A 26997-nucleotide genomic window follows, 5' to 3' on the forward strand; every position below is an offset into this window, starting at 1 on the left:
TCATCAACACTGTTGTTGTTGTTGTTGTTGTTGTTTACTAACAATTAATGCTACATTTCCATCCTGTTTACTGTGTTGTGTATGTTCAAAGTGTAAGACTTGACATATTTAGCAGTAGTACGCAATATCTCAGAGGGATACTTTATCTCAGAGGAGTACTTTATCTCAGAGGGGTACTTTATCTCAGAGCAGTACTTTATCTCAGAGGGGTACTTTATCTCAGAGGAGTACTTTATCTCAGAGGGGTACTTTATCTCAGAGCAGTACTTTATCTCAGAGGAGTACTTTATCTCAGAGCAGTACTTTATCTCAGAGGGGTACTTTATCTCAGAGGAGTACTTTATCTCAGAGGGGTACTTTATCTCAGAGCAGTACTTTATCTCAGAGGAGTACTTTATCTCAGAGCAGTACTTTATCTCAGAGGAGTACTTTATCTCAGAGCAGTACTTTATCTCAGAGGGGTACTTTATCTCAGAGCAGTACTTTATCTCAGAGGAGTACTTTATCTCAGAGGGGTACTTTATCTCAGAGGGGTACTTTATCTCAGAGCAGTACTTTATCTCAGAGGAGTACTTTATCTCAGAGCAGTACTTTATCTCAGAGGGGTACTTTATCTCAGAGCAGTACTTTATCTCAGAGGAGTACTTTAACTCAGAGGGGTACTTTATCTCAGAGCAGTACTTTATCTCAGCTGAACATGAACATGAGTTGTACCATGAGGAATATTTACTGTGCAACGCCCCGCCCCTTTAACCTCCCCGACCAATCAGCATCGACAAGTGAGGAAACAGAACGTTTGATTGGAGGAGAGGAGCGGAGCAGGGTTTCAAGGCACCCCTCCTGTGAGGCGGGAGGAGGAGGAGGAGGAGGAGGAGGAGAACTGGGAGGGGCGCCTCGAAACTGGCCGGCAGAGAGTGTCTGTGAGGAGAAGACAGACAGAGAGGAGGACAGAGAGAGAGACAGAGAGACAGACAGAGACAGACAGAATGAGAGAGAGAGAGAGGACAGTCAGAGAGACAGACAGAGACAGACAGTCAGTCAGACAGTCAGTCAGACAGTCAGGCAGACAGACAGTCAGACAGTCCGAGTGCAGCAGAGTTTTGTGGATCTTCTTCCAGCAGCTCGTCCTGAGTGTCGGTGTGTTTGAGGCTGAAGTCGGAGGACAAAGTTGAGCTGTTGCAGTTTTAACCCGTGAGACGTTCAGATTTGCTCCTCTGACTCTGAATCAAAGCTGAACTGAAGAACCAGTTTTTCACCACTCTGTGACGGTTGAGGAGTAATGACCTGACACTTTTCACTGCAGATTAAAAGGATTTTAGTTTTAGTTTTTGGAAACTACTCTTCTCTCTCGGGGCTGTTTCCTCATCATGGCGGGCGGCAGCTGGATAACGGGCTGCTCTCTGGTCCTGACGCTGCTGCTCCAGTTCTGCAGCGCTCAGTATGAGAAGGGGATTTCCATCCCGGATCACGGCTTCTGCCAGACCATCTCCATCCCTCTGTGCACAGACATCGCCTACAACCAGACCATCATGCCCAACCTGCTGGGGCACACCAATCAGGAGGACGCCGGGCTGGAGGTCCACCAGTTTTACCCGCTGGTGAAAGTCCAGTGCTCTGTGGACCTGAAGTTCTTCCTTTGCTCCATGTATGCACCGGTGTGCACGGTCTTGGAGCAGGCCATCCCGCCCTGCCGGTCGCTGTGCGAGCGTGCACGGCAGGGCTGCGAGGCACTCATGAATAAATTTGGCTTCCAGTGGCCGGAGAGGCTGCGCTGTGAGAACTTCCCGGTCCACGGTGCAGGAGACATCTGCGTGGGTCAGAACACGACCGACACAGATGGCCCCACGTCCGACCCGACACTCAACCTCCCTGAACTAGTGACCCTGCCCCCGTACGTCCGAACCAACCAGCCCTTTTCCTGCCCCCTGCAGCTCAGAGTGCCCCCCTACCTCAGCTACCACTTCCTGGGAGCGAAGGACTGTGGCGCTCCCTGTGAGGTCTCCAAGCCCAACGGACTGATGTACTTCCGGGAGGAGGAGTTAAGGTTTGGCCGGCTCTGGGTCGGTATCTGGTCGGTTCTGTGCTGCATGAGCACCCTCTTCACCGTGCTCACGTATCTGGTGGACATGAGACGGTTTCGATACCCAGAGAGGCCGATCATCTTCCTGTCAGGGTGCTACTTCATGGTGGCGGTGGCCTATGTCGCCGGCTTCCTGCTGGAGGACAAAGTGGTGTGTATCGATAAGTTCGGTGTGGACGCCTACAAGCTGGTGGCCCAGGGCACCAAGAAAGAAGGCTGCACCATCCTCTTCATGATCCTCTACTTCTTCGGCATGGCCAGCTCCATCTGGTGGGTGATCCTGTCCCTCACCTGGTTCCTGTCAGCTGGGATGAAATGGGGTCACGAGGCCATCGAGGCCAACTCGCAGTACTTCCACCTGGCGGCCTGGGCGGTACCGGCGGTTAAAACCATCACCATCTTGGCGATGGGGCAGGTGGACGGCGACTTGCTCACCGGCGTCTGCTATGTGGGGATCTACAACGTGGATGCCCTGCGGGGCTTCGTCCTGGCGCCGCTGTTTGTCTACCTCTTCATCGGCACTTCCTTCCTGCTGGCGGGCTTCGTGTCGCTCTTCCGCATTCGCACCATCATGAAGCACGACGGCACAAAGACGGAGAAGCTGGAGAAGCTGATGGTGCGGATCGGCGTGTTCAGCGTGCTGTACACGGTGCCCGCCACCATCGTCATTGCCTGCTACTTCTACGAGCAGGCCTTCCGACCGCAGTGGGAGACGACGTGGCAAATGCAGACGTGCAAACGCTTCGCTGTGCCGTGCCCGGCCGGAAACTTTGCACCACTGTCGCCAGACTTCACCGTGTTCATGATTAAGTACCTGATGACCATGATTGTGGGGATCACCTCCGGCTTCTGGATCTGGTCGGGGAAGACGCTGCAGTCCTGGCGCAGGTTTTATAATGGACTGAGCAACAGCAACCAGGGAGAGACGACAGTGTAGCGCCGGAGCTTTTACTGCACGACTCCTGGATGTAAACTCTGTTAGACTGAGCCCGGATGGATCTGAACACTCCTCTCAGACAGAACATGAGCCAAGGACCTCGCTGTGTGTTTGAGTCCACCCAAATTCACTTTACACTTGTAGCTCTTTAATCTCTCTCACTCATATGCTGACGGGATTATGAGCCTCTGACGGGTCCAAGTAATGACTTTATTTCACGGGTCTGTAGGAGAAAATCTAATGTGATGCTGAATATTTACTTGTGCTCTTAAGATCACATACCGGGTCCAGTGGACATGTGAGAGGTCGACTGATCATCAGGGCTGATATTCAGCATTTTTCAGATTATCAGTATCATTAATTTTTCCATCAGATTAATTATAAATTAAATTAAAAACTACTAAAGTTATCAAATAACTGTCATGGAGAGGAAGAACTCGAGGAAAGTACCTGAAAATTGTACTTGAGTAAATTTTACTGTTTTAATTCCATCGCTGGTTATTTGACACAAAGGTTTTCATTTTTACTGTAAATGAAAATATCAGTTTTCAGTCTCTAATTATTAGATGATTATTATTTCTAATAATCGATATCGGTCCTGAAAAAACACATCAGTCGACCTTGAGTTAAATTCAGAGCTGAGGCAGAGAGACGACAGGAAGTTCAGACGCCGCTGTGGTTTGTGTCTGATTCATGTTGAAGTATTAAGGACATCCCAGTCAGAACATTCAGATCATCAGGCTTTTACTTTGAAACTCAATCACTGAATCCACAACAACATGCACTTTATTCTGAAAGTAAACTGAACATGTGAACACGAGGACGAAACACTGAACTGATCAACTGATTGATTAATCCAGGAAATAATCGACAATGAAAAAAAACATTAGCTGCTTTTATTTTAAATAATTTGTTGGTTTGAGTCTTAACGTCTCAGAAATCCACGACTTTGTGTTTCCTGCTTTTCTCACATCTTCAACTGATTTTAGATCAGTTTCACTAAAAATAACAACTTTTCAGTTTTAAAGACAAACGTTTAAAGATAAAAGAGAAAAACGTTTAAAGATAAAAGAGACAAACGTTTAAAGATAAAACAGACAAACGTTTAAAGATAAAACAGACAAACGTTAAAAGTTGTCACATAATTTACATGTGTTCGTCTCCTGCGGCGCCGACGTGTACAGAATGTATCAACAGTTGATATTTAAATCTCTTTTTAACATTTTCTGTAATTGCATTGACCAATCAATCAATCAATCAATCAATCAATCAAGAAAATAATCAACAAGGACGATAAAGGTTAGCTGCAGTACATTTGTCATTATATCTGTCTGAGTTTGATTTAGTTTATTAAAGAACAGACGGTGCAAATTAATATTGATTAATAAAGATGACATAACACGGGGAACCAGAATGGACTCACACTCACAGACACCAAATCAATCTGAATACAGCTGATTTATTTCATCCAGATCCATTTATTAATTAAAAGAATTAAAGAAAGTGAGAAAAAATTGCTGCATTCGTCCTTTAATCAGGATCAGCAGCAGAGTTACTGAGATCTGTTCTGGGCCCAGACTTCTGTGTACTGTAATCCTGCTGAAAAACAAACAAACAAACAAACAAACAAACAAACAAACACAGGTGGAAACATTACCTCCCCGGTGGAGGTAAATGTTGTTGTTGTTGTTGTTGTCTCTCACAGTGTTGACCTCCTGGTCATCTGTCTCAGGACTGTTTCCAGGATAAATGACCTCCGACCCGTTTGATGAAGCAAACATCGTGTGTTGTGTCGGTGCCACTTCCTGTCTTTGTGGTTCTGACCCGTTTGTTCATGATTTTCACTTTAGAGTCGCTCTTCTTCTACAAAACATCTGTACGTACTTTGTAAATATCCTCTCTGGAAAGAAATGATGTATTTATGTGAAGTTAACCTTTTGAATAACGTTGTTGTCTGTTTTCTTTCATGCGATGCTTCTTGTACAGTTTTTCAGAATAAAACAAAGTTTTTAAAGAGTTCTGGCTGCAGCAAACACTGGTGTTTATACTGGACCTGGTTAATGAGCGCCGAGTGTTACAGGAGGTTTGTTGCAGGCACCAGATTCCTTCTGAAATCTGATCCCATTTTCTTTTTCCTTTCGCGCGGCTCCTGAAAGCCTCCCTGAGCCCCAGAGACTGAAACCAGAGCACTCTGACCTCCTTACAGGGAAAGTACAGAAAACAGTTTCATCTTCTTCATCCACTCATTTCATGTGAGAGCCACTTTTCATTCAGAGCAGCGAACATGAAACACATATTGATCCCTTCACCTCCTGAGGAAACGTTATCTCCGATGTCCATCCACGATAAACGTCCATAAATCCACTGAGCAAGACACATTCAGAACTCCACTGAGAATCTTCATGTTTTTAAGTCTCCTTCAGTATCACAGTAATCCAGTGATAGTCGTATGTACATCCATGCTAACAGGAAGTGCTAACAGCTAATTCAGCACACTTTTTATAGAGAATAGTTGCTGACATTTTCAGCCAATTGGCAGCTAGCAAGTACACAATAACTTCTGATTATTTTTTAATGATTAATCATTTAATTGTTAAATCTATAAAACAAAATAAAAAATTAAAATACTTGTCACAACTTCCCAGAATCCACTTAAAACATAGAATAAAGTTATAGCTGCAGAACTCCACTGAGAATCTTCATGTTTTTAAGTTTTCTTCAGTATCAAAGTAATCTATTACATCTGTGAGTACAGTGCAGAAAGGAGCTGCTAAAGGTAAAAGTACACAAGTATTATAGGCTTCATGCAGTTACAGTAGAAGTACAGAAGTACTGTGACTGATATCTCCTTTACTTGAAGAGTCTCTTCACTCGTGGTGATGTGGCGCCCTCCGGTGGTGAAAACATAAACTGCACTGATTCAAATATCCATGAATGATCATGAGGAACAAATTCAGCTGCGTTTCATGATGCATCATTATATAATTATAATATATCAGTATAGATATTACCATTTCCTTGATTGATTGATTGATTGATTGATTGATTGATTTGTTCCACAGTTGAACATCTATAAATCTTTCATTTAGGTGGTCAGAAACACTAAAACCAAAAGTCAAACAATCACACGCTGATGCAGTATTTTAACGTTGTACCTAACCGTCAGCCTGGATTTATTATCTCAGGTTCACTAAATCCACTAGATCTTGTCAGGACGCTGGTGGAAGCAAACTTTAAACCTGTTCAAGCAGCTCGAACATCGTTTGAAAGAGAGACTGAAGTTAAAGATATTTTAAAAAGTGCCTGATCGGTACTGAGCATGTGCAACTGTCAACAGAGATAAGAAAAGAAGTGAGACGTCTCACTCCTGAGCAGCTTCTGTCATCAGATCCAGAATAAATTATGTGTCAGAATTGTAATTGATTAAAACTTACTGGTTTTCCATCCGGTTCACTCGCATATAAACACAGCTAAGCTAACATGCTAACGCCTCAGTTTAAGTGAACAGTTAGGCCAAAGTTTAGATTCTTCAACTAACAAACAAACAAGCATGAACAAAGTTTTGCCAACTCACAGATGAGGCGTGCTGGTGTTTCAGTCGTGCATCAAACCCTGAACTAGATCAGGTCAGTGACACGTTTAGTCCAAAACACAGTTTTCATCATTAAATGTTGACGAGCTGTGGTCGTGTACGTTTTCAGACATCCAAAAAACATGTGATGACACTTCAAAACACCTTCCTGTGAATACTGGAGATACCTAAGATGGCCGCTGTTTGATTGACAGCTCATTTGACCAGTTGGGAGCTTCTACGCCCGCCCTAGAGCCCACAACAGCCAATGAGTGGTGGTGTAGACCAGTGACCCACTCTCTCTTCTTTCTCCTCTCTCCTGAGCCAATCACATGCCAGCTCCAGAATACTGATGCATCATGTAGCCAATGAGATTTCAGTAATATATATTTTATATATCTCCTCATAAAAACATGTGTTAAGTTAAAACGTGTTAAGTTAAAACATGTGTTGAGTTAATTTTCAGTGATATTGATAATGTTTAATGTTATCGTTTGGGATAATGTGAGCACACAATTCAACAACATATAGAACAAAGTCCAGTTGGTTTGGGCCACTTTATTGCAGAATTCTTACATTTGATATCTTCTCACTCTGACTCTGATGGGATCCTGACCCACAAACCTGCCCATGTTCTGCAGAAACATCATGAAGGAACTCCCATTAAAGGCGGTCGTTAAGATGATCCGTGGTTTATCTGTGTTGTACTGAGGTTCACTTTGATCCGGTACAGTCAGCGGTGGCCTGCAGCAGAAGCTGACCAACGTCCTCTGTAAGAACCAGAGAGCAGAACTCATTGGTCAGAGTCCAGCAGAGAAACCAGACGTTTGTCCTGGACGGTGGTGGATCCACCTCAATGGGAGGATCCACCTCAATGGGAGGATACTTACACTCTGAAGCAGTGGGCGAGAAGCTCTCAGGTGTGCCGTCCACATCGGTTTTCACTTCAGGTATGAACGGTGGGGTGAGCTGCCGCAGAGAGAGGAGAAGACTGGTGAGCCATTCAGTTCTGATTAAGGTGGATTCATGGGATGATGATATGTCTAAAATATATCGGCTTGGTGTCGGTCGGTCAGTTGGTCGGTTTGTTGGTTTGTCAGCAGGATTACACAAAACAACAGCACAGATTTCCGTGAAGCTTGGATGGAGGACGGGTCTCAGGTCTCAATAGACCTCATTAACTTTTGGTGCTGATCCAGATAATGGGATGGATCCAGTAAAGTTTTCTCATTTTTTTTAACATTGTGAGATCGGACGTTTTTCAACATTTTGGGTAATTCCTTGGGGAATAATGTCTGAGTCTGGATGAAAAACTCTGTTAAGGTGGCTGGTGTTTATTTTTCTAGCCACCAATGTGCAGTGAGATCATTGGGATTCAGAACGGTACCAACAGTTTTCACCTTTCTTTCATAGGTTTATCCAAGCAGATCCAGATCTGTAGGGAGAGTAAACTGGACTACAGTCAGCAGATGTTTTTGCAAACGATTTTAAATCTTCTCCCCGATGGGCTCAGCTTGAATTACTGAAAAGCAGTTATGGGTGATACAGGACTGCCCAGTTTGATACTGGTGCAGGTCTGGGAGGTTACTGGGGAACGACTATGAGTGATGGATTGCAGATTCAGTAACGAAGAATTACAACAACTGACGCACTGCCGGCACTTTCAAGGCTTTAGCGTTAGCAAAGTGGGCAAAACAGTAACAGTAGTTTTGTATCAGAGGTGGTTTTGTTCCCACGTCATTGGCCAGTTTAGCTAGCTGGCAGCCTCAGGAATGAATGACATGCCGTAGCACTCGCTCTTAGAAGAAGGGCCGGCTTCCCGTTACCATGGAATCTGGTTCTGGTTCAGTGACAGGAGGTGCTGGAAGTCATGCCCATACTTTGCGTATCATGGAGACGGGGAACAAGGTTGATTAAAAGTCATGACGAGATCTGCTGAGTGTATTCTCACGTCGCCGCCATCAGCTGACTCCCGCTCAGTGTGACCTGTGTGTGCGCTGTTGACGGTGTTTGGTGGTGGATGTGAAGGTGAGGATCAGTTTTACTTCCTCCAGTCTCATCCTGTCTCACCTTCTTCTCTGCCACATCCTGCCAGTTGATGGCGCTGAAGAACTTGTGACTCTTTACTTCTTCAGCACCGCTGGGACCTCCGCCCAGCCTGTCAGTCCAAACAAGATCATGTAAGACTCAAGAATTTATATAGTATATTATATAACAGGACTGTCACTCAGGATCAGCAGGTCAGATACCTCTTTGTGGGGTCCTTGGTGAGCAGGCCAGCCAGCAGTGACCTCGCCTCGGTCGACAGGCTGCTGGGGAAGCGGACCTCCTTGGTGAGGATGAGCTCAGCCAAAATCTCATGATCCCGGTCGTAAAAAGGCAGACGGCCGCACATCATCTCATATAAGACGACACCCAGACCCCACCAGTCCAAAGACTGGCTGGGGTCATTTTCCTCCAGGACCTGTATGAACACAGCTCAGTCACACTTTGGTCTAATGTGCAGCACAATTATAAGAAGGGTTTAATTCAGTCTCATGTTCAGACAGCTCCACAGCTCCCAGTTAGGACTGAAGCTCGCCTTTGTGGTGAATCTGCCCAAAAGAAGGCACACCTCAGAGAAAAGAGCTGTCTGTCACAACTTTGTGACACGTTGATGTTGCAACTTCAGTTTAGATGGTTGAAAAGACGTTCAGACTGAATAACAGCCAGTGTTAGATTAGAAACCTGAGAAATCAAGGTTGAAGTCCTGCTTGCTGCTCGCTGGGTGACTTGACATTGACTTTGGACTTGGACTTGCTCACCTCAGGTGCCATGTATTGAAAACTGAGGACTTCTTCCTCACCAACACCAAAGTCAGTGAGTTTGATGTGGCCGTCATGGTCCAGAAGCAGATTCTCCAGCTGAGAGAGGAAGACAACATCAGCTCACAGACACAGCGACTGATTCAGGTGAATGAACAGATGTGGTTGATCTTGTGCTTTTAAACTTTAATGAGACACGTCTTCATTCTGGCCTGTAGTGTCCAACAAACCAACAGAGAAAACATTTTTTTGTGCTTTATAGCTGTTAGAAATATGAAGACATCATCAAGACGACTGTCGACTTTTCACCATGAACTACCAAAGACTTCTTCTCTGACGGAGAGAATCAATAACCTGAGATGATTTTCATTTCATTGTCAAATCTGACCCTTGACAATGTCCACACGTCTGCAAACCACAGAGACGTCCACATCTGCACAGTTTCACATCTCGTTCACATGACGTGTTTGAGCTGAGGGAGGTGGAGGAGTTACAGCTTATGATGTTGGCAAGCCAGAGACCACTCTTCAAAAAAGTGCTCTAACATTTATAAGCGTGACACTACTGGGTATTTATGAGGAGACCTAAGGTGATAAAAAACAAATGTTTTGACAGGAAGTCGGATCATTTCAGCTGTTTTTTAAGCTGCCAAGTTTCAGAACTGATGAGTGTATGAGGAGTGTTCACCTTCATCCTGCTGTAAATTATGTCATGTGAATGGAGGAACTGGAGCACTGACACAATCTCAGCAGCGTAGAAACAAGTCCGATCCTCTGTGAACACTTTGTCCCTTGACACGTGGAAGAAGAGCTGAAAGAGGCGAGAGCAGACGGAGTAAAACAGGCGATGTGGTTAATGTGACAGTCACCTGAGCGTTAACTCACCTCGCCTCCATTTGTGTAGTCCATCACCAAACACAGTCGACCCTCAGATCTGAAGGTATGAAGCTTCTTCTGCAGGGAGAAGACGATCCCATTAGAGGCAAAGATGGACCTGAACACATCACCATCACCAGCCCAGGTGAAAAGTCATGTGCATCAGAGGAGGCCCATCGTCAGGTGTGATAAAAGAAAACACCTTTTAACGGTGTAATGTGTAGGAGGGAGTTTATCATCAGTACTTTTAAAATGAAAGAAAAAGCCGAGAGAGGCTCAGCACCGAGAGCTTCCAGACCGACCCGAAGACGATTTGGCTCATCAGAAAGAAAACAGCAGAGCTGGAAGTGTTTCTCACCTGAAGGAAGGGGTGCTCAGGCACTTCTTCAGCATCGTCACTCTGCTAGCAAACACATTATTATCAGACATGTTGAAAACACTCGTTCTCACACACACTGCAGCAGTCATGGTATGAAGGTCTAGATGAGAGCGGGTCTCCTAACGACCACGGCCCTTTTGTTGCCTACGAGCTGCTGACCAGAGATGTGTGGCTGATGAGCTGTGAGATGTGGTCAGTGATACATGTTGGTGACACGTCATCGTGTCATATCTCCAACCTTGACAGGTGACGAGGTCCACTGATCAAACAGGTGTTTTAACATTTGTGAGCGTGACACTACTGGTATTTATAAGGACACATCGGACACTGTCCATCTGTGGCAACAAAGACACTGATATTTGTGATGGGGATCAGATCATTGATCACTCACTGTGGCTGTGAGGTACTCTTGGTTCAGAAGTTTCAAGGCGTGGTACTCTCTGGTGGTCTTGTCTCTGACCAACATCACCTTCCCAAACTTCCCCTTTGTGATCGTTTTCAGGAAGTCAAAGTCATTCACTGTCTGCAATGAACAAAAAGCAGAGCTGAGAGGATTCATGATGTTTGTGGTTGAACTGATTCTGTAACAGTTTGTAAATCTAAACCAACACGGGGCCAACGATGACTGAGCCTGACTTTATATCATCAGGAGGAGATGATGGCTGAGCCTGACTTTATATCATCAGGAGGAGACGATGGCTGAGCCTGACTTTATATCATCAGGAGGAGACGACGACTGAGCCTGACTTTATATCATCGGGAGGAGATGATGGCTGAGCCTGACTTTATATCATCAGGAGGAGACGATGACTGAGCCTGACTTTATATTATCAGGAGGAGACGATCGCTGCCCGTCATCATGATCATCTCACCACTCCGTCGTCCCTCTCAGACACACTTGCATTCTTCTCCTCTTCCCTCTTCTGGGCACTGCTGGTCACAGACTGGATTGCTGATGTCCACTCCTCTCTGAGGAGCAAAGATCCCATCACCTGTTAGTTAGTCCGAGGCCACTCAGAGGTGAGAAGTTTTTATTCGAGCCTGTTCTTACCTCTCCTCATGGCTGTCGAAGGCAAAGGAGCGTTCAACCAAAGTGGTCAACTGAAAGCACCGTGTAACTAAAGTGAAGGGTTTGGGTTTGTCGGCCTTCATCATCTGCGTCTCTGTGAAGAACACAATTCAGATGAGTGTTAGCAGGAAGCTGCTTGGCACAGGGCGATGCTCATCAACAACAGGCCATTGTTCAGACTGACTCGTCACTGTGAAGTTGTTGAGTGTAGGTCCGTTCTTTTCCTTGTGACCCAAGAAGGATCCGTCACTCTTCAGGACGAAGTACCTGGGCCTCCAGTTTTTGATATATTCACCTGAGTCAGAGAAACAGACCGACAGAATCAACGAGGTTCAACATCCAAAGACTTATTTGTCACATGCAAGTGAACAAGTACAGCAGCAGTGAAATGAGACTGCAACCAGAAAATACAAGACAAAGACAATAATACTGAAAAAGAGAAGAAAATAACAGACTTACATTTAAATACAAATATATGTATATGTATATATTATAAACAAGTAATGGATATAAATAAGAGACAAAGTATTTACAGAAAGTCTGTGTGCAGAGTAGCAGGGTGTGTATACATGTGTGTGATATATGGTGTGTGGTGAGTGTGTTGTGTTGGTTTATTGTCAGGTGGCCTGAGGGAAGTAGCCATGACGCTGCGTAGGCGTTGGCCAGAGGGCAGCTTCACAAACAGTTCATGGTTGGGTGGTGAAACATAGTCCACTCTACACTGTCATGTGTCCTTCAGCCTTCAACTTCTGGTGAAAAACACTCAAACTTCATTTTCTGTCTTTCACACTGCGTGCTGTGACTCACTTTTAAAGCCACTGCAGTTCAGTGTCAGTTTGTGTAAAACTCACCTTCTCCAGTTGGTGACGATGATCAGACTGAACCAAAGGGCTTCCATGATAATACTGACTGATCCTCATCCTCCTTACCTCTCTTTAAGATCCAGCCCTCTTTAACTGTGGTGACCTCAGTCATGGTGAGAGATGATTCAGATGTGGTCAGGATCAGGAGGTCTACTCAGGATCAGGAGGTCCGGTCAGGATCAGGAGGTCTACTCAGGATCAGGAGGTGCGGTCAAGATCAGGAGGTCTGGTCAGGATCAGGAGGTCTGGTCAGGATCAGGAGGTCTGGACAGGATCAGAAACATTTCAGATCCTTGTTGTTATTAAGTTCTCTTCTCTTGTTTCATCCGAACATGACTTCATGAACAGATTCAACAGATTCTTTGAAACAGAGTATTTTGTCGTGTCCGGGATGTTTCTGGGTGACGACCAGTACCAGTAACAGTCTGTGCCTACGAATAAGACCCGAACACTGAGTTCTGACTTTTGTCACAGGAAGTCAGAACTTTTTTAAATACAGTTCTGTCCCTTTGCTTGTGTCACTTCCTGTCAATAAAGCCATTAAATACAATTTAAAAATCTGACTTTTTTTGACAATCCTGACTTTAATCTGAATATAGTGTCTCTAATCTTGTGAAACAAACAGAAGCTGAGGTTTAACATCTGAGTCACTGGTTTCTTCTGACCAACGTCAGTCCCTCTCCGGCTGTCGACCACCGCTGCTCTCTGGGACAAGCTGAATGGTGGTGAGCAGCAGACAGGAGCCCTGAAACACACAATGTCATCTCTGCCATCTATCAACCACAACAGAACAAGAGGGTGGAGCGTGGGATCATGGGAGTTGTTGTCTTCAATGTTAAACGACCACCACGGCTGATGACAACCTGTCTTTGTGCCTCAGACGAGGTTCAAGGTTCAGACTTTCTCCTTCTCTCTGACTCTCCTGAGGCTACAGACAGGTGAGCAGATGAAAGTCACCTGGAGACTCTGGAGGATCCTCTGGTTTGAACTTTGTTGGAAACATTTGTGATGATGTGAGAACACAACTCAACAACATGAAGAACAAAGGCTGTCAAGTCTATTAATCTATTAATTAACGAGTGCTAATTAAAGAACTACAAGAACTACAAAAACAGGAAGGAGGAACCATTGCACAGTTGCTGCCCGGACTGTAAAAGACGGCGCACGTCATCACAGGTGCGCAGACAGCGGCAGGCAGAGAGGCAGCAGGTAAGACGCTGTGGTCACAGACCTTTGCTACGGAGGTTCACTGCTGATTGTTTGTGTTAGCTTAGCTTAGCTTAGCTTAGCCACACGGTTGGTTGCCCAGTAAGGCGTGGCTTGTTAACCATTGAAGGCCCACGAGCGCTGACATTGATTGTGATCACAATCAGTGTGGGATCATGTAACTACACTGGCTGCATGAGATACACCTCTTGTTTTTACATTTTTCATCTGTAAATATTTTTTATACATTTTTATTATTTTTTATTCATTTTTATATGTAAATATTAGCATTTTAGCTCAATAGCTTCCAGGTCATGTGATCAATTGACTCAAAATCATGTTGGGATCATGCAACTACACTGGCTGCATGAGATACACCTCATGTTTTTACATTTTACATCTGTAAATATTTTTTATTAATTTTTATATGTAAATATTAGCATTTTAGCTCAATAGCTTGTCAATAGCTTTAAACACAGTACCTCTGCTTTAACTATCCCACATTTTTATTTTGAAAACAGGAAGTCGGTACACGCTGTCGCCGTCTTCTCCGTGAGTTTACTGTAAAGTTGCGAATGTCTGTCGAATATCCAACTTAAAACCAATTTCGCTGAAGTATGTAAAACATGTAAAGATGAATTGGTTCTTCTGGAGCACGTCTGACGGTTTCACTCTGATCTTTGGTCAATTATGAAATGAAGATTGATTGTGTTGTGTGTTAATCATAAAAGCAATTAGGCACTTTAAATACAGCATGACTGGGGCATTTCATACTTTAATATTCAACGCAGACGTTTCATATTTAAATGTAAACAGTTGTGTAATTTGTGTAAAGACTAATTTCACTTTATTTATTAAAATTTGACCATAAAATGTGATTAAGGTTAAAAAGTAATTCATGTTAAAATACATAGTTAATGGTTAAATACAGTTTGAGACAATTTCTGTTAAAATGCAGTAAAAAAATAAATAGACCAACAATAAATATTACAAAGTGAAATTCACACTTAATTTGCAATTTAAACAGGTTTGAGTTTCACAGTATTTTCTTATGTAGGTGTTAATTTTCTGGTATTTTGTATTCTTAGTTCCTATTACAGTCATTTGAAATATCATTGGCATTATGTACAGAATTTAAACATTTTGTCTTGTTGTGTGTTTCTATGATTGAAAGGTTTTTCAGCTCATGGCTGATAGAAATGGGTTAAACTGCGCTGAGTGAGCTCCAGTTAAACCTCTGGGTAGATGAGTCCATCCCTTTCCAGTGGGGATATTGCAAAGCAAAGCTTCAGAAACTTGACGAAGGTCGAGTTGTTTTTACACATTATAGCAGAAACCTGACAGATTACATCTTTAACAGAAGTCCTCTGCTGTCCGACCGTTTGGACGAAGCATCTCATCCAACTCTGCTCTTAAACTCTTCAGAAAGAGTCGAATGTGCTGCTGCTCATTCTTCTCTGTATACTTCTGTTAACATAACTCACTTCTGGAAAATGATGAACAATATGATCCATTTTTATAAATACCTGTAACAGCAGCTGATGGAGGACTCAGACAGACGCTCAATCAAAGACTCGTCGTCTTGCAGAAGGTTTGGTACGTCGGGAGTCACGTTGAAGACAACTACGGTAAAAAGGTGAAACTGAGCGGAGAGCAGCAACACCAGGCTTTAAGTAGAGCAGGGAGCGACTGTACGAGCCTGCAGGACCAGCTGGTAAGCAGCTCTACTGGTTTCTGCAGGTTTTTCTGGCAGGGACCTCGAACCCCTCAGGGTGAGGTAGAAGACATGCATGACAACAGGCTGACAGGGTGAAATGACATGATGGCGAAAATGATAAGCTAAGCAGAGAGACGTCGGGTTAGAGTTACAGCAGACATAAACGTGTTGACAGCGGGTTTCTGTAGCTGATCTATCCCTTCATGACAACTTTCATATCACTTCACTTTGCTTCTCAACCCGTCTGCAGCCACGAGTCCACAGTGATGTTCTGTAATTCTTCATGTGACAGCCGCATCTTCACACTCTGCAGCTCCTGGATCAGTGCTGGAAGAGGAAACAGACTAAACCATGGCTCCAAGTCAAAATCCTCTCAGAAATATTCATACTTTATAAATGCACAAGTCGACTGAATGACCTTCGATATTCACTTTTGTGTTTTCACAAGTCGGTAAAAAGCCTTGAAGCTCAGTGACGGCACAACAGCGACGTCTTGGACAGAAAGTTGTGACTGTGGAGCTGCAGTCTGTTGTACTTGTACTACAATCTTACAACGTGACGTGTTTTAGCATCTCTGTTCATCATTTACAAACCCAACATATTTCCTTTACCATACACAGGACACTACGAGGTCTTTCATTGATAAACATGTATAATGCTGCTATTAAAGCTTCCAGTGCAGGATATTGTCACACGCTAGAGATGGAGGAGCCAACCAGTTGTTTTTCACCAGCTTCAGAGCAGAACCAGCATTACATTACAATAAAAGAAATTAAAAGTTGCATTTAAAATCCATTAAAACAAGCAGGAAGACATCAAGAAACAAAACATTAAAACAAGTTAAGAAATAGGGAAATAGGCTAAAATAGGGTTAAAAGAGACAAGACTAGAAAATAACAGTCAGTAAATGTCACTGAGGGCAGATTCATCCAATGCTGACGCTAAACTTCACTGCTGCCTTGAACTGTTGAATAAAAACAATCCAGTATGAAAGATGTGGAATAGTTGAAGGTTAGTTAAAGCTGACGGCTGTCGGACCGGTCCGAGTCTAAAAGCCCAGGGCCATTTCTCATTGACAGTACGTCACTGTCTGGAAGCTAAACTGCAAGAGTAGTCTTTTAACGCCCCCTGCTGTCGGACCACGTGTAGGGGACCAAATCTTAGCGCAAAATTAAATTTGGGGATTTTTAGCAAACCAGCTGGTTTTTTCTACACTTGTGCCGGCTCGTTTGACTCTGTCTGACTCGACTTGACCCAAGGAGAGGAAGAGGGAGAGGAATTCTCCAGACTCCCTCATTAAATCACTTAGTTTAGTCAGAAACTTTATAAACTTTATGAAGTGATGAATTCTTCATTATTTGGGCCTCCTTGTAAATTCGGTATATGTTACAGCCGTGTTTTAGGGGATGCTGCAGCCCCCTCAGCACTCCTGGTCCCCACATCCATGAATCCTCCAGATGTCTAATGTCAGCTTTGCATGTGGGGTCTTCTGTTCCCGTACTACAACTACAAAATGGCAGCTCTTAAAAACAAGAGAAAAAAAATCCTCTAAAAAAGCAAAATGATCTGACATCAGAACAGGACAGATTTTTTAAGACGAGTGTAAATATCTGCTGTCAAAGACCCCCTGCAGACAGCCGGCATGCTCCTTCCACCTAATGAGCCCAGAGTAACGTCACCTGACGCAACCACAGCTTCTTCTGCTGCAACAACAGCTGGACACAGAGGGAGACCAGCTGCAACCGGATCAAGTTTGTAATCTGCCTCCGTGTTCCTGTGTCAACACAGGTGTCATGAAGCCGTCCTTCTGGTCCTCTGACTGAGTGGACGGTAGGTCAGGGTTTGGCAGCCGTAACATGGGAGCAGTCTGTAAAAAGATCTCTGAATCAACTACTGCACCATGAATCATGGACAGGAGAGGTGTCTCTGAATAGTTTGGGATCCATTGAAATTGTTCCTAGAAAACTCATCATTTGCTCTTTTGTGTTTTTTTCAGCTGATCACGTGTCCCAGATATGTAACACAGGTTTGACAGGCTGCAGTTTAGACAGGCTAGCTTGGGGCCATTGTTTGCTGGATGTTCAAGTAATGCGAGTGTGTCGAGTGTGCCTGCTTCTTGTGATGGGCTGCATATCATCAAATCACCAACATATAAAGTAAGAAGGCTTTGCAAATTGTGAGGAGGCGCTCTGTGGAAGACTCCAGGACTATCAGTGTCCTTGTGGACAATGTGTCCAAGTGTAGCCTGTACCATCACAGGAGAATGAATGTTGAATGGATGTTCTGAGGGGGGTCATCACACTGAAACTATAACCGTCAGAGGAGAATCATGAACAGGCCTGATACCGTTCAGTTCACTTGCTTCAGGTGGATATTGTTTCATGGTGTAATCTGATTTCACAGGAACTACAAGAGGTGTGGCTCCTCCCAGACGACTAATGGTGACAATCCAAGGGTCGATCCTGCTCAAGTGGACATATGTAGACTGTAGCCTGTCCAATCATCGTTGGTGGATCTTTCAGATAGGCGAGGGTGTATCCAGTGCTGGGACACGGAAGCAATGCAAGATTTCCACTGCGAGTAGATCCTACAATGTTTAAAATTCAAAGCCTCCCCCTTCTTGGAGCTTCAGAAACACTTCCATCAGTTTATTTGTTATGACCACGGGATCGTTTTCATTCCCTGTAAATAAACAAGACATAACTCATATTGACTCACCTAAAACTCAGCCAATAAGACTGATAACTATTATTCACACTATGAAAATCAAGTTTGAGTCAAATGTGAACATATGGAAATACTTCTGACTATAAAAAGAAATGCCGATGGGTTCGAGCCTGGAGTCAGAACCAGTATCTGATGACGTCGCTTCCACTGTTAAAGTTCTGAGTTCAGATCCTCGAGGTTTTCACACAATGATTTTGTCCTCAATAGAAGTGAAATGCTCAAAGAAAGTGATTTCATTTAAAGTCTGTGTAAAGCAAATTCAGCCATTTTCTTCTAAACACATTAAATAGGTTATAAATGTATTTCCTTAAAACATGTAAAAAGCTATTCAACCATTCAGAATTTAATTATGGGGCTAATCATAGCCCCGTTACGTAACGTGGCTATGATTAGCATAAACCCCGCCCTGCTGAGGAAGCGGTATAAATACGTTCAGTGCATTAGCTTCGGTGGTTTTCCGCTAGCTCTCGAGTCTCGGATAGCATCGCTTATGATAGTCTGCAGCTAGCTAACCAGTCATGTCTCCTCCACGTAGCTCATGCATCTTTCCTGGATGCCACAGTGTGCAGGCCAGGGTAACGGCTCAGTTAGCCTGTTTAAGTCTCCTACCGAGACAAGTAAGGAAATGGTGGATCGATGTTGTCAAGAGGAGCTGCTGTGGAGAGTTCAAAATCACCACCAACACCAGTCTCTGCAGTGTCCACATTACCCCCGATAGTTACAGCACGGCCACCGGTATTATGTGCCCGCCACGATCTTCTCCGTCCCCGGCTTGCAGCCTCCCGTCCCGCCGACAGCGGCTGCTACCATCACGGCCACCGGCATTACGTGCCCGCCAGTGTCAGTGTGTGCTTATGTTATAAATATTGTATTCGTTTAATTAAATGCATTTTGCTGAAGGTGCAAATCCTGAAAGTGATTTTACATCGTGCCCATGTAATGTTAGCTAATGTTATTGCATTTAATCATGACATGATTTGGCCTGATTCCCTGAGCGAGTCCATCTGACAGCACAATGATAATCCACAGGTAATATTTTATGTGCACCAATATAGCTATGACAAGGAATTATATGTAGACTGGGGTTTAAATTACTGGGAAATAAATTACCATTCTGATGGAGGCTGTGAGGAACGAGGCTGAGCACTATCAGTGTCGGACTCAGAGTCAGTTTCTGGCTCTGATGGCTCAGACAGGTAGTGCTGGGTCCTTCAGACGATGCTGCTAGCACTAGCTTCCATTGTTGCTAGGCTACGTCCTTGTGCAGCACACAGAGCCCCCCTCCCGCTCGTGGGCGTGTCCAGTGCCTCTAACTGACACGCCCCAGCGTTTCACAGCAGAGAGAAGTGCTTGTTTTTCCATGATTTTGAGACCTAATTTTATACTTAGCAATTTTTTTAATCTTTCAAATTTGGCTCAAATCAAATCAAATCAAATCAAATTTTATTTGTATAGCCCAAATTCACAAATCACAGTTTGCCTCAGAGGGCTTTACAATCTGTACAGAGACGACACCCTCTGTCCTTCGACCCTCGATTCGAGTGAGGAAAAACTTGCCCCCAAAAAAAACCCTTTTAACAGGGAAAAAAAATGCGGAAGAAACCTCAGGGAGAGCCACAGAGGAGGGATCCCTCTCCCAGGACGGACAGACGTGCAATAGATGTCGCATGTACAGAGCAGATCAACGAGATCACAATGTAAACAATTATAATGGATGGTTGACAGGAATGAAAGTACATAAAGATGTATTACAGCAATAATGATGAAATGCACATGGAAATGTGATTACTAGTGATAACAGTAGTAGTGATTAATGGTAAGGATAGTATGTAGTAATGCATTACAATAATAGTAGTGGAACGTATGTAACAGAGATATGACTAATATTAGCAACAGTAGTGGTGGGTGTCAGGCAGGGCCATGGCAGTAGGCGCATCCACGATCCACGACCCGGGCGCAGCCAGGATCCATGGGAGCCTGTAGGACTAGAAAGCACAAGGACTCCGGGGACTCAGTGGTCAATGATCAAATCAAATCAAATCAAATCAAATTTTATTTGTATAGCCCAAATTCACAAATCACAGTTTGCCTCAGAGGGCTTTACAATCTGTACAGAGACGACACCCTCTGTCCTTCGACCCTCAATTCGAGTGAGGAAAAACTTGCCCCACAAAAAAACCCTTTTAACAGGGAAAAAAAAAAAAGATACATTTTACTGTGGTGTGACAAACTCATAACACATTTTTTTTGCTGCTTTACACGCACTTTAAGACTGATTCATTAGCTCAGGATGCTGAAGTAATGCTGTGAAGTCTGGAGGTTGTGGGTTCAATCCCTGGGTAGTTCAGCTGATTATTAAACCTGATGCCCACACAAATAAAAAAGGGACAAACTTATTCAGGCCCACATCTGTTTGTTCAGAATCAACAGTGGTACAAATACCCACAATCCTTCGCTGCAGTAAATAAAGAGCTGCCACAAAGTTAAAGTAGTCAGCACAACTTCAGCAAACCTGTTTCTTCAATACTCTCTTCAACACTGGAAGATGTGGAAGCTGCAAAAAGAGCCTCCTGAAAGTGATGTCACAGATGCTGAGATGAAAACAGATGAAGTTTCTCTTCATCCAGATCTTTTATTGCCATATAAACATGTATGTGTCCAACAGAAGTGCACCAGGAGACATGTCCTCACCCATCAAACATCAGAGTCCAGCTCAATGTCCACTGTGTTGATGTCATCTGGTTTCTATGAGCCACAATCACAAACATGAACCATCTCCATCCATCACTCCTTTTCCACGTTTCATCAGGTTTTGTGTCGGTGGCTCTCGTCCTCACATTCCCACCATGGTGCCGTACAGAAGGTCTGGATTCTTCACTGCAGTCGTGTCCCTGTGGTCCTGCTCTCCACCGATCTCCGGATCAAATAATAATAAATAAAAAAATAATGAAATATATCATTTGTTTTCAATCAAACAGATCCAATGTGATGACTGCGTCTGGTGGTTCCATGGCTCATGTCTGTCCATGGACAAAACCTGGAAATGTCCCTTATGCCAATAGAAACCATGGACATGTTTATGTTATAATAAAATCATTGCAGCCCTATTAGCGTTGCATCATGTAACTACACTGGCTGCATAAGATAAACCTCTTGTTTTTACATTTTGAACCTCTACATATTTTTTATTAATTTATATTAATTTTTACATGCAAATATTAGCATTTTAGCTCAATAGCTTCCAGGTCATGTGATCAATTGACTCAAAATCATGTTGGGATCATGTAACTACACTGGCTGCATGAGATACGCCTCTTGTTTTTACATTTTACATCTGTTCACAATTTTTTACTAATTTTTAGGCTATATGTAAATATTAGCATCTTAGCTCAATAGCTTCTCAATAGCTTTAAACACAGTATCTCTGCTTTAAATATCCCACATTTTTATTTTGAAAACAGGAAGTCGGTACACGCTGTAGCCGTCTTCTCCGTGTGTTTACTGTAAAGTCTGTAATACGGGTGCACTTGAAATGTTGGAGTGGCTGCGAATGTCGAATATCCAACTTAAAACTAACTTCACTGAAGTCTTGTCATGATGTATTTTCCAGCCGGCCCAAGAAGATTGTTTAAAGAGTTTTGGCTGAAGAAGTCGCCGCACAAAGGAAGACTCTTTCAGTTTATCACAAATATCAGCATTAAATCATCATTTTGAGGGTACATGGTTTTCACTGGGCAGGAAGGGTTTGAATTATGTAACCAGCAACATAAATGATGTACAGTAGTGGAGTAGAAAGTGCAGTATTTGCCTCTGAGATACAGCGGAGCAGACAAAACTGAAGTTGCATGAAATCCTCAAATGTCTACGTCAGCACTTGAGTAAATATACTGACACTTCACCACTGGGTCAGAGCCTGATACTGTGTTTTGTGTTTGTTTTCAGAATGAGGGCGAGAGACAACGTGAAAAAGGGACAGGAAGAGAGGGACAACAGGTAAAACACATAATACATGTGTATTCTGTTTAAACATATGTGTCTGTATAATTGACCTGTTGTTTTGTGTGTTGTCTTCTCATTTCAGAGGGCCCCATGCTGCCTTTGCCTTGGGCCCCACATTTCTTAAATCCGCCACTGACTGAACTCATCACTGCTGCTATAAATGTGCTGAACAACATCATTAATACACTTTAAATAAAAATATTTAGTCTTTGCGTCATCAAACACACTCCATGCCCCCCAGCTGTTTCCGGTTTAAGTTCACTTTCACTTTCACTTTCATCGCTCCTGATGTCGCAGCAGCTTCTTCTCTCCGTTTAAAGGTAATTTAACGGACATTTCAAATGTTTTACACTTTAATGACTCGGTGAATTGAGAGTAGAAGTGGAGTTAGTTGGTCAGTATGTGAGCACAGAGTGGTTGTCAGTGTGTAGCTCCACTTACTGATGACTGAAGGCAGCTTTTCCTGCCTGAATCAGCCTGTGGAGGAGGCCGAGACGAGCCGCCGCTCTCCCGCTGTCTGACGCACTGAACGCGGCTGGAGAGCAGCTGTTCGCCTGGATGCGGGAGCTGGAGGTGCTGAGGGGGCTGCAGCACCCCCTAAAACGAGGCTGTAACATGGGCCGAACTTACAAGAAGGCCCGAACCATTCAGAATTTGTCATCGACAGCGTTTCACACAGTTTATAAAGGTCCTCTTAACTCAACAACTCACAAAATAGTTCGATTTTTCAAGGGAGTCTGGGGACTTCCTGTCCCTCCTCCTCTCCCTGCTGCTGTTGACTGCAGCTGATGTGACTTATAATATGTTGGTGTTCAGGTTCTTGTTCATAATGATCAGATACATGTTATCCTGGAGGTTCAGATGAGTCCAAACACATGGATGTGGCCCACCATTTACTATGACGTCATCATACAGACTGAGCCCTCAGCACCAGCTGCATGAAGTGGAAATACGTGACTGAAGTACCTCAGGATTGTAGTTCCGTGTAGTACTCGAGTAAATGTACTTTCCTCCACTGTTACTGGTGTTTCTAGAACAGTGAGTCCAGTCGTGTCTCACTGGTTAAACTGGTGTTCAGAGCAGACGACTCACTTCCGGTCTGATGGCTCCATGACACCATCTAGTGGACTGACAGTAGAAGTGCAGCATTCATGTGACACTGATATGAAGCAGCCAATCAGTGGAGGAGCAGCTGATGTTCTGACAGGAGACATGATGGAAAGGCTGATTTCAGTTGATGTGCAGATGAATGATTTGTGTTTCCTCTCCAGATGAAAGTGTGTGTGAGCTGAGCAGCATGAATCAGTGTGAGGACAGAGAGGAGGGAGGCCCTCCCTCTAAAACCACTGGACCTGGACCTGCACCTGGAGCTGGACCTGGACCTGAGCCTGGACCTGAGGCTGAGGCTGAACCTGAACCTGAACCTGGACCTGGACCTGGACCTGGACCTGAGCCTGAACCTGGACCTGGACCTGGACCTGAGCCTGAACCTGGACCTGGACCTGGACCTGGGCCTGTGCCTGGGCCTGGACCTGGACCTGGACCTGAGCCTGGACCTGAACATGGACCTGGACCTGATCCCAGCTGTGTGTCCTTCAGGAGTGACCAGTCAAAGAATGAGATCATTACTTTTAAACAACAGCGTTCATCAGACAGACAGTAAGTTGTCCTCATGTTGCTCTCTGTTGATGTTTTTATTTTTTATTTTTTATTTTATTTGTTTATTTAACAGGGACAGTGCACGGCTCTCAGCCGTACCAGAATTAGCTACTAGCTAAATTTCATCTGTAGTCCCTGGGCAGGAACAAATAACATGAATTTAACACAGACAAGCACATACAAATATAAAAACATCATCACACAAGCAGCCTTTCAAACAACAACAATAACACAGTTTCACACTCTTAAAACACAATACAACACAACACAACAGCAAGAATAAAATCACAATGTTAAGACACAACAAAACAATGTCAAAATACAACACTAAAAAGATTGCGAAATAGTGAGCTAATGTTTGAATTTATGGTTGGTGGGTGCATGATTGAGTAGATTTAAGCCATGATTTTATCTTAGATTTAAAACAAGTAAATGTACTAATGTCTCTGATCTCGTTTGGTACTGAGTTCCAATAATTAGTGGCTCTGACAGAGAAGGCTGATCTGCCAAACTCAGTACGTCTGTGCTGTACTGCACAGTGACCTCTGCTGGTTGTCCGAGTTGTTCTCTTGTTGTCTGGGCGCAGTGATATGAACTCCTTTAACGGAGGAGCAGCCAGATTCTGAATTAACCTATACACTAAACTAACATCGGCAAGACACACTAAATTTTCAAAAGTCAAGAGTTTGTGCTTTTGAATGATGTTGCAGTGATGATGACTTGATGGCTTTTTGTCTAATACCTTGAGAGTTTGTTTATAGAGCGTTTGTAGTGGAGCAAGTGTTGTTTTTCCAGTTTGTGACCAACTTGTGATGCAGTATGCAATATGTGAAAAAATCATCGAGTGCATATATAATTTGGCGGCATCTAAGGGTAGCTGATTTCGAATGTGTCTGAAGTTTCTTAAGTTGAATTTGACAGTGTTACACACCTGCTTTATGTGTTTCTTAAAAGACAACTGTGAATCAACAGTAACTCCCAGATATTTAAAATGTGACACAGTCTGGATCTTTTCCCCATTTACAAAGATATCTGGCTGATCTCCATTTTTTCTTATATAAAAGTACATGCATGCAGTTTTACTGACGTTTAGTGTCAGGCAAGACTCTGAAAGCCAGGTGGCAATTTTGGCCATCGCTGCTGTTAATTTGGCTGCCACTTCACATCTGTCTCTTCCATGTGCCAGGATGACCGTGTCATCCGTGTACATTTGAGTTTCAACTTCAGGACATGCAAGTGGTAGGTCATTAACATATAAACTAAATAATAAAGGGCCTAAAACTGATTCCGTGTCCTCATTAAATCCAGTCTGACCAGTTGTCCTGATGATCATCATGTCCTCAGAGTGATGATGGAGGACAAACTTCACAGTCCTTGTTCTGTGTAAAAATACTTTATAAAGTTCAGCTGAGGATAATATGAAGCTTCAGAAGTCTGAGCTACACAGAACAAGTGGAGATCCTCCAAAGACTTGTTAGTCTGATGTACCGACAGTAAAGTTTGTTGTCTGTCAGAATGAATTCATGATCCACAGACTGAAATCATTCAGCTTCATGTTTACTGAACTCTGGTGTGTTGATCCTTTTCTTGTTGATCGCTGAAAGTTTCTCCAGCAGCTTCTGTTCTGAAGAATAAAACATTAATTTCTGTCTCTTGTGGTCTTATCATCTGTCCAACAGGAGACCAGCCTCTGCTGAGCCTGAAGCTGAACCTGAACCCAGCTGTGTTTCCTTCAACAGTGACCGGTCAAAGGATTTTGATATAAATTTTAAACGACAGCGTTTAGCTGGCGAAAGGTAAGTTGTTGTGAGCATTAAAACATTTTGGACAGTCTGATCTAAAATGTTATGCTTCCTCCTCATGTTGCTCACTGCAGATGTTGGTTGGCATTAAATCCAATCTGACCAGTCTGATAATGTTAATGTCCTCAGAGTGATGATGAAGGTTAGAGCAGGATTAGTATTAAAGGACAGGTTCACATTTTTTCATGTCTGTCCCCAAACAACACTGACACGATCATATGTACACAAACAATCGCTGGTCCCTCCTGTGCACACTGGCCCTGAAACATCTCTTCTTATGTGTTTTCAATGGAAGTGATGGAGGACAAAGTCCACAGTCCTCGCTCTGTGTGAAAGTACACTGTTAAGTTCAGTGGATGATAATATGAAGCCTGAGCAGTCTGACAGTCGTTAAAGTCTGAAATGTCCTATTTGAGTTATTTTGTACTAAAACAGCAGCAGCTTCTGTGTCTGAAGACTAGAAAGTGAATTAACATCTCTGGCGGTCTCTTCTCTGTCCAACAGGAGACCAGCCTCTGCTGGACCTGAACCTGGACCTGAGCCCAGCTCTGTGTCCTTCAAGAGTGACCGGTCAAAGGATTTTGAAATTAATTTTAAACGACAACATTTGGCTGACAGGTGAGTTGTTGTCCGTATTAAAATAGTTTCCTCTGTCCTGTCAACAGCGTTTTTTCCTGCAGTGACATACTGCGCATATGGAAATGTTTGAACTGACTGAAAGCAGCCTCTCTAAGCAGAGTGTGAAACCTGCCTATGTAGGGCATCGTACCATCTGAATAATGTGGCCAGTAAACAGGGCCGGCCCTGGGCATAGGCTGTATAGGCAAATGCTAAGGGCGCCGTCATCCACGGGGGGCGCCGCAAACGGGGGGAGAAAAAACAAACAAGCTATTTTTTACCAGCGCTATTTCTAATATTATTTTGAAATATTATATAAGCCCACAGCAACATAACCTTATTGCAAAGCCTATTAGATAATGGAGAGGCCTTTTTCTGGGTTCCTGGCTGGCTCGTTGCACTGTACCTGCCCTCTGTGAGGGTGAGGGGCGGGTCGAGACGCGAGCTGCCTGAATCTGACCGGACCGTGACCCAAAGACCAAGAGAGACGTTTATTGATACTGTAGCGGAACCACAATGTCCAAAATACTGAAACCATCCGGCGCCCAGGGAAGGAAAAGAAGGAAAGAAGAGGAAGAAACGTGAAAAAGAAAGAGGTACAGTAATGTCAATGTGATGAAGTGAATGAAACGAATAGTTTAATGCATCATAGTTACCTTGTTGGAGCAGAGTGTTAACTTGCTAGCTTACT

At 43.7% G+C, this 26997-nt stretch overlaps 2 protein-coding genes across 4 annotated transcripts; one reads left to right on the plus strand and one right to left on the minus strand.

The window, feature by feature from the left end:
- Window positions 1-996: 996 nt before the first annotated feature.
- Window positions 997-3572, plus strand: LOC311253122 (frizzled-7-A-like). Its single transcript, XM_084346886.1, has one exon. The coding sequence runs from the start codon at window positions 1368-1370 to the stop codon at window positions 3015-3017; it is 1650 nt and encodes a 549-aa protein (XP_084203012.1). The 5' UTR covers window positions 997-1367; the 3' UTR covers window positions 3018-3572.
- Window positions 3573-7126: 3554 nt separating this feature from the next.
- On the minus strand, window positions 7127-15407 carry LOC311253124 (RAC-gamma serine/threonine-protein kinase-like). Of its 3 annotated transcripts, none has more exons than XM_084346889.1 (14): window positions 15311-15407; window positions 12645-12766; window positions 11900-12010; window positions 11698-11809; window positions 11519-11615; window positions 11038-11169; window positions 10626-10670; window positions 10277-10345; window positions 10080-10202; window positions 9393-9491; window positions 8838-9052; window positions 8659-8746; window positions 7479-7557; window positions 7127-7358 (listed from the first exon to the last, which is right to left on the minus strand). In XM_084346889.1, coding segments are annotated over exons 2-14 (1218 nt in total). In that variant the 5' UTR covers window positions 12691-12766; window positions 15311-15407; the 3' UTR covers window positions 7127-7356. The 3 variants fall into 3 exon arrangements, with proteins under 3 accessions (XP_084203015.1, XP_084203016.1, XP_084203014.1); XM_084346890.1 differs by having other exon boundaries at window positions 10626-10667; window positions 12645-12842; XM_084346888.1 differs by having other exon boundaries at window positions 12645-12842.
- Window positions 15408-26997: the final 11590 nt, after the last annotated feature.

Source organism: Pagrus pagrus (assembly GCF_965226575.1).
Source record: "Pagrus pagrus genome assembly, chromosome: 24".
Taxonomy (NCBI): Eukaryota; Metazoa; Chordata; class Actinopteri; order Spariformes; family Sparidae; genus Pagrus; species Pagrus pagrus.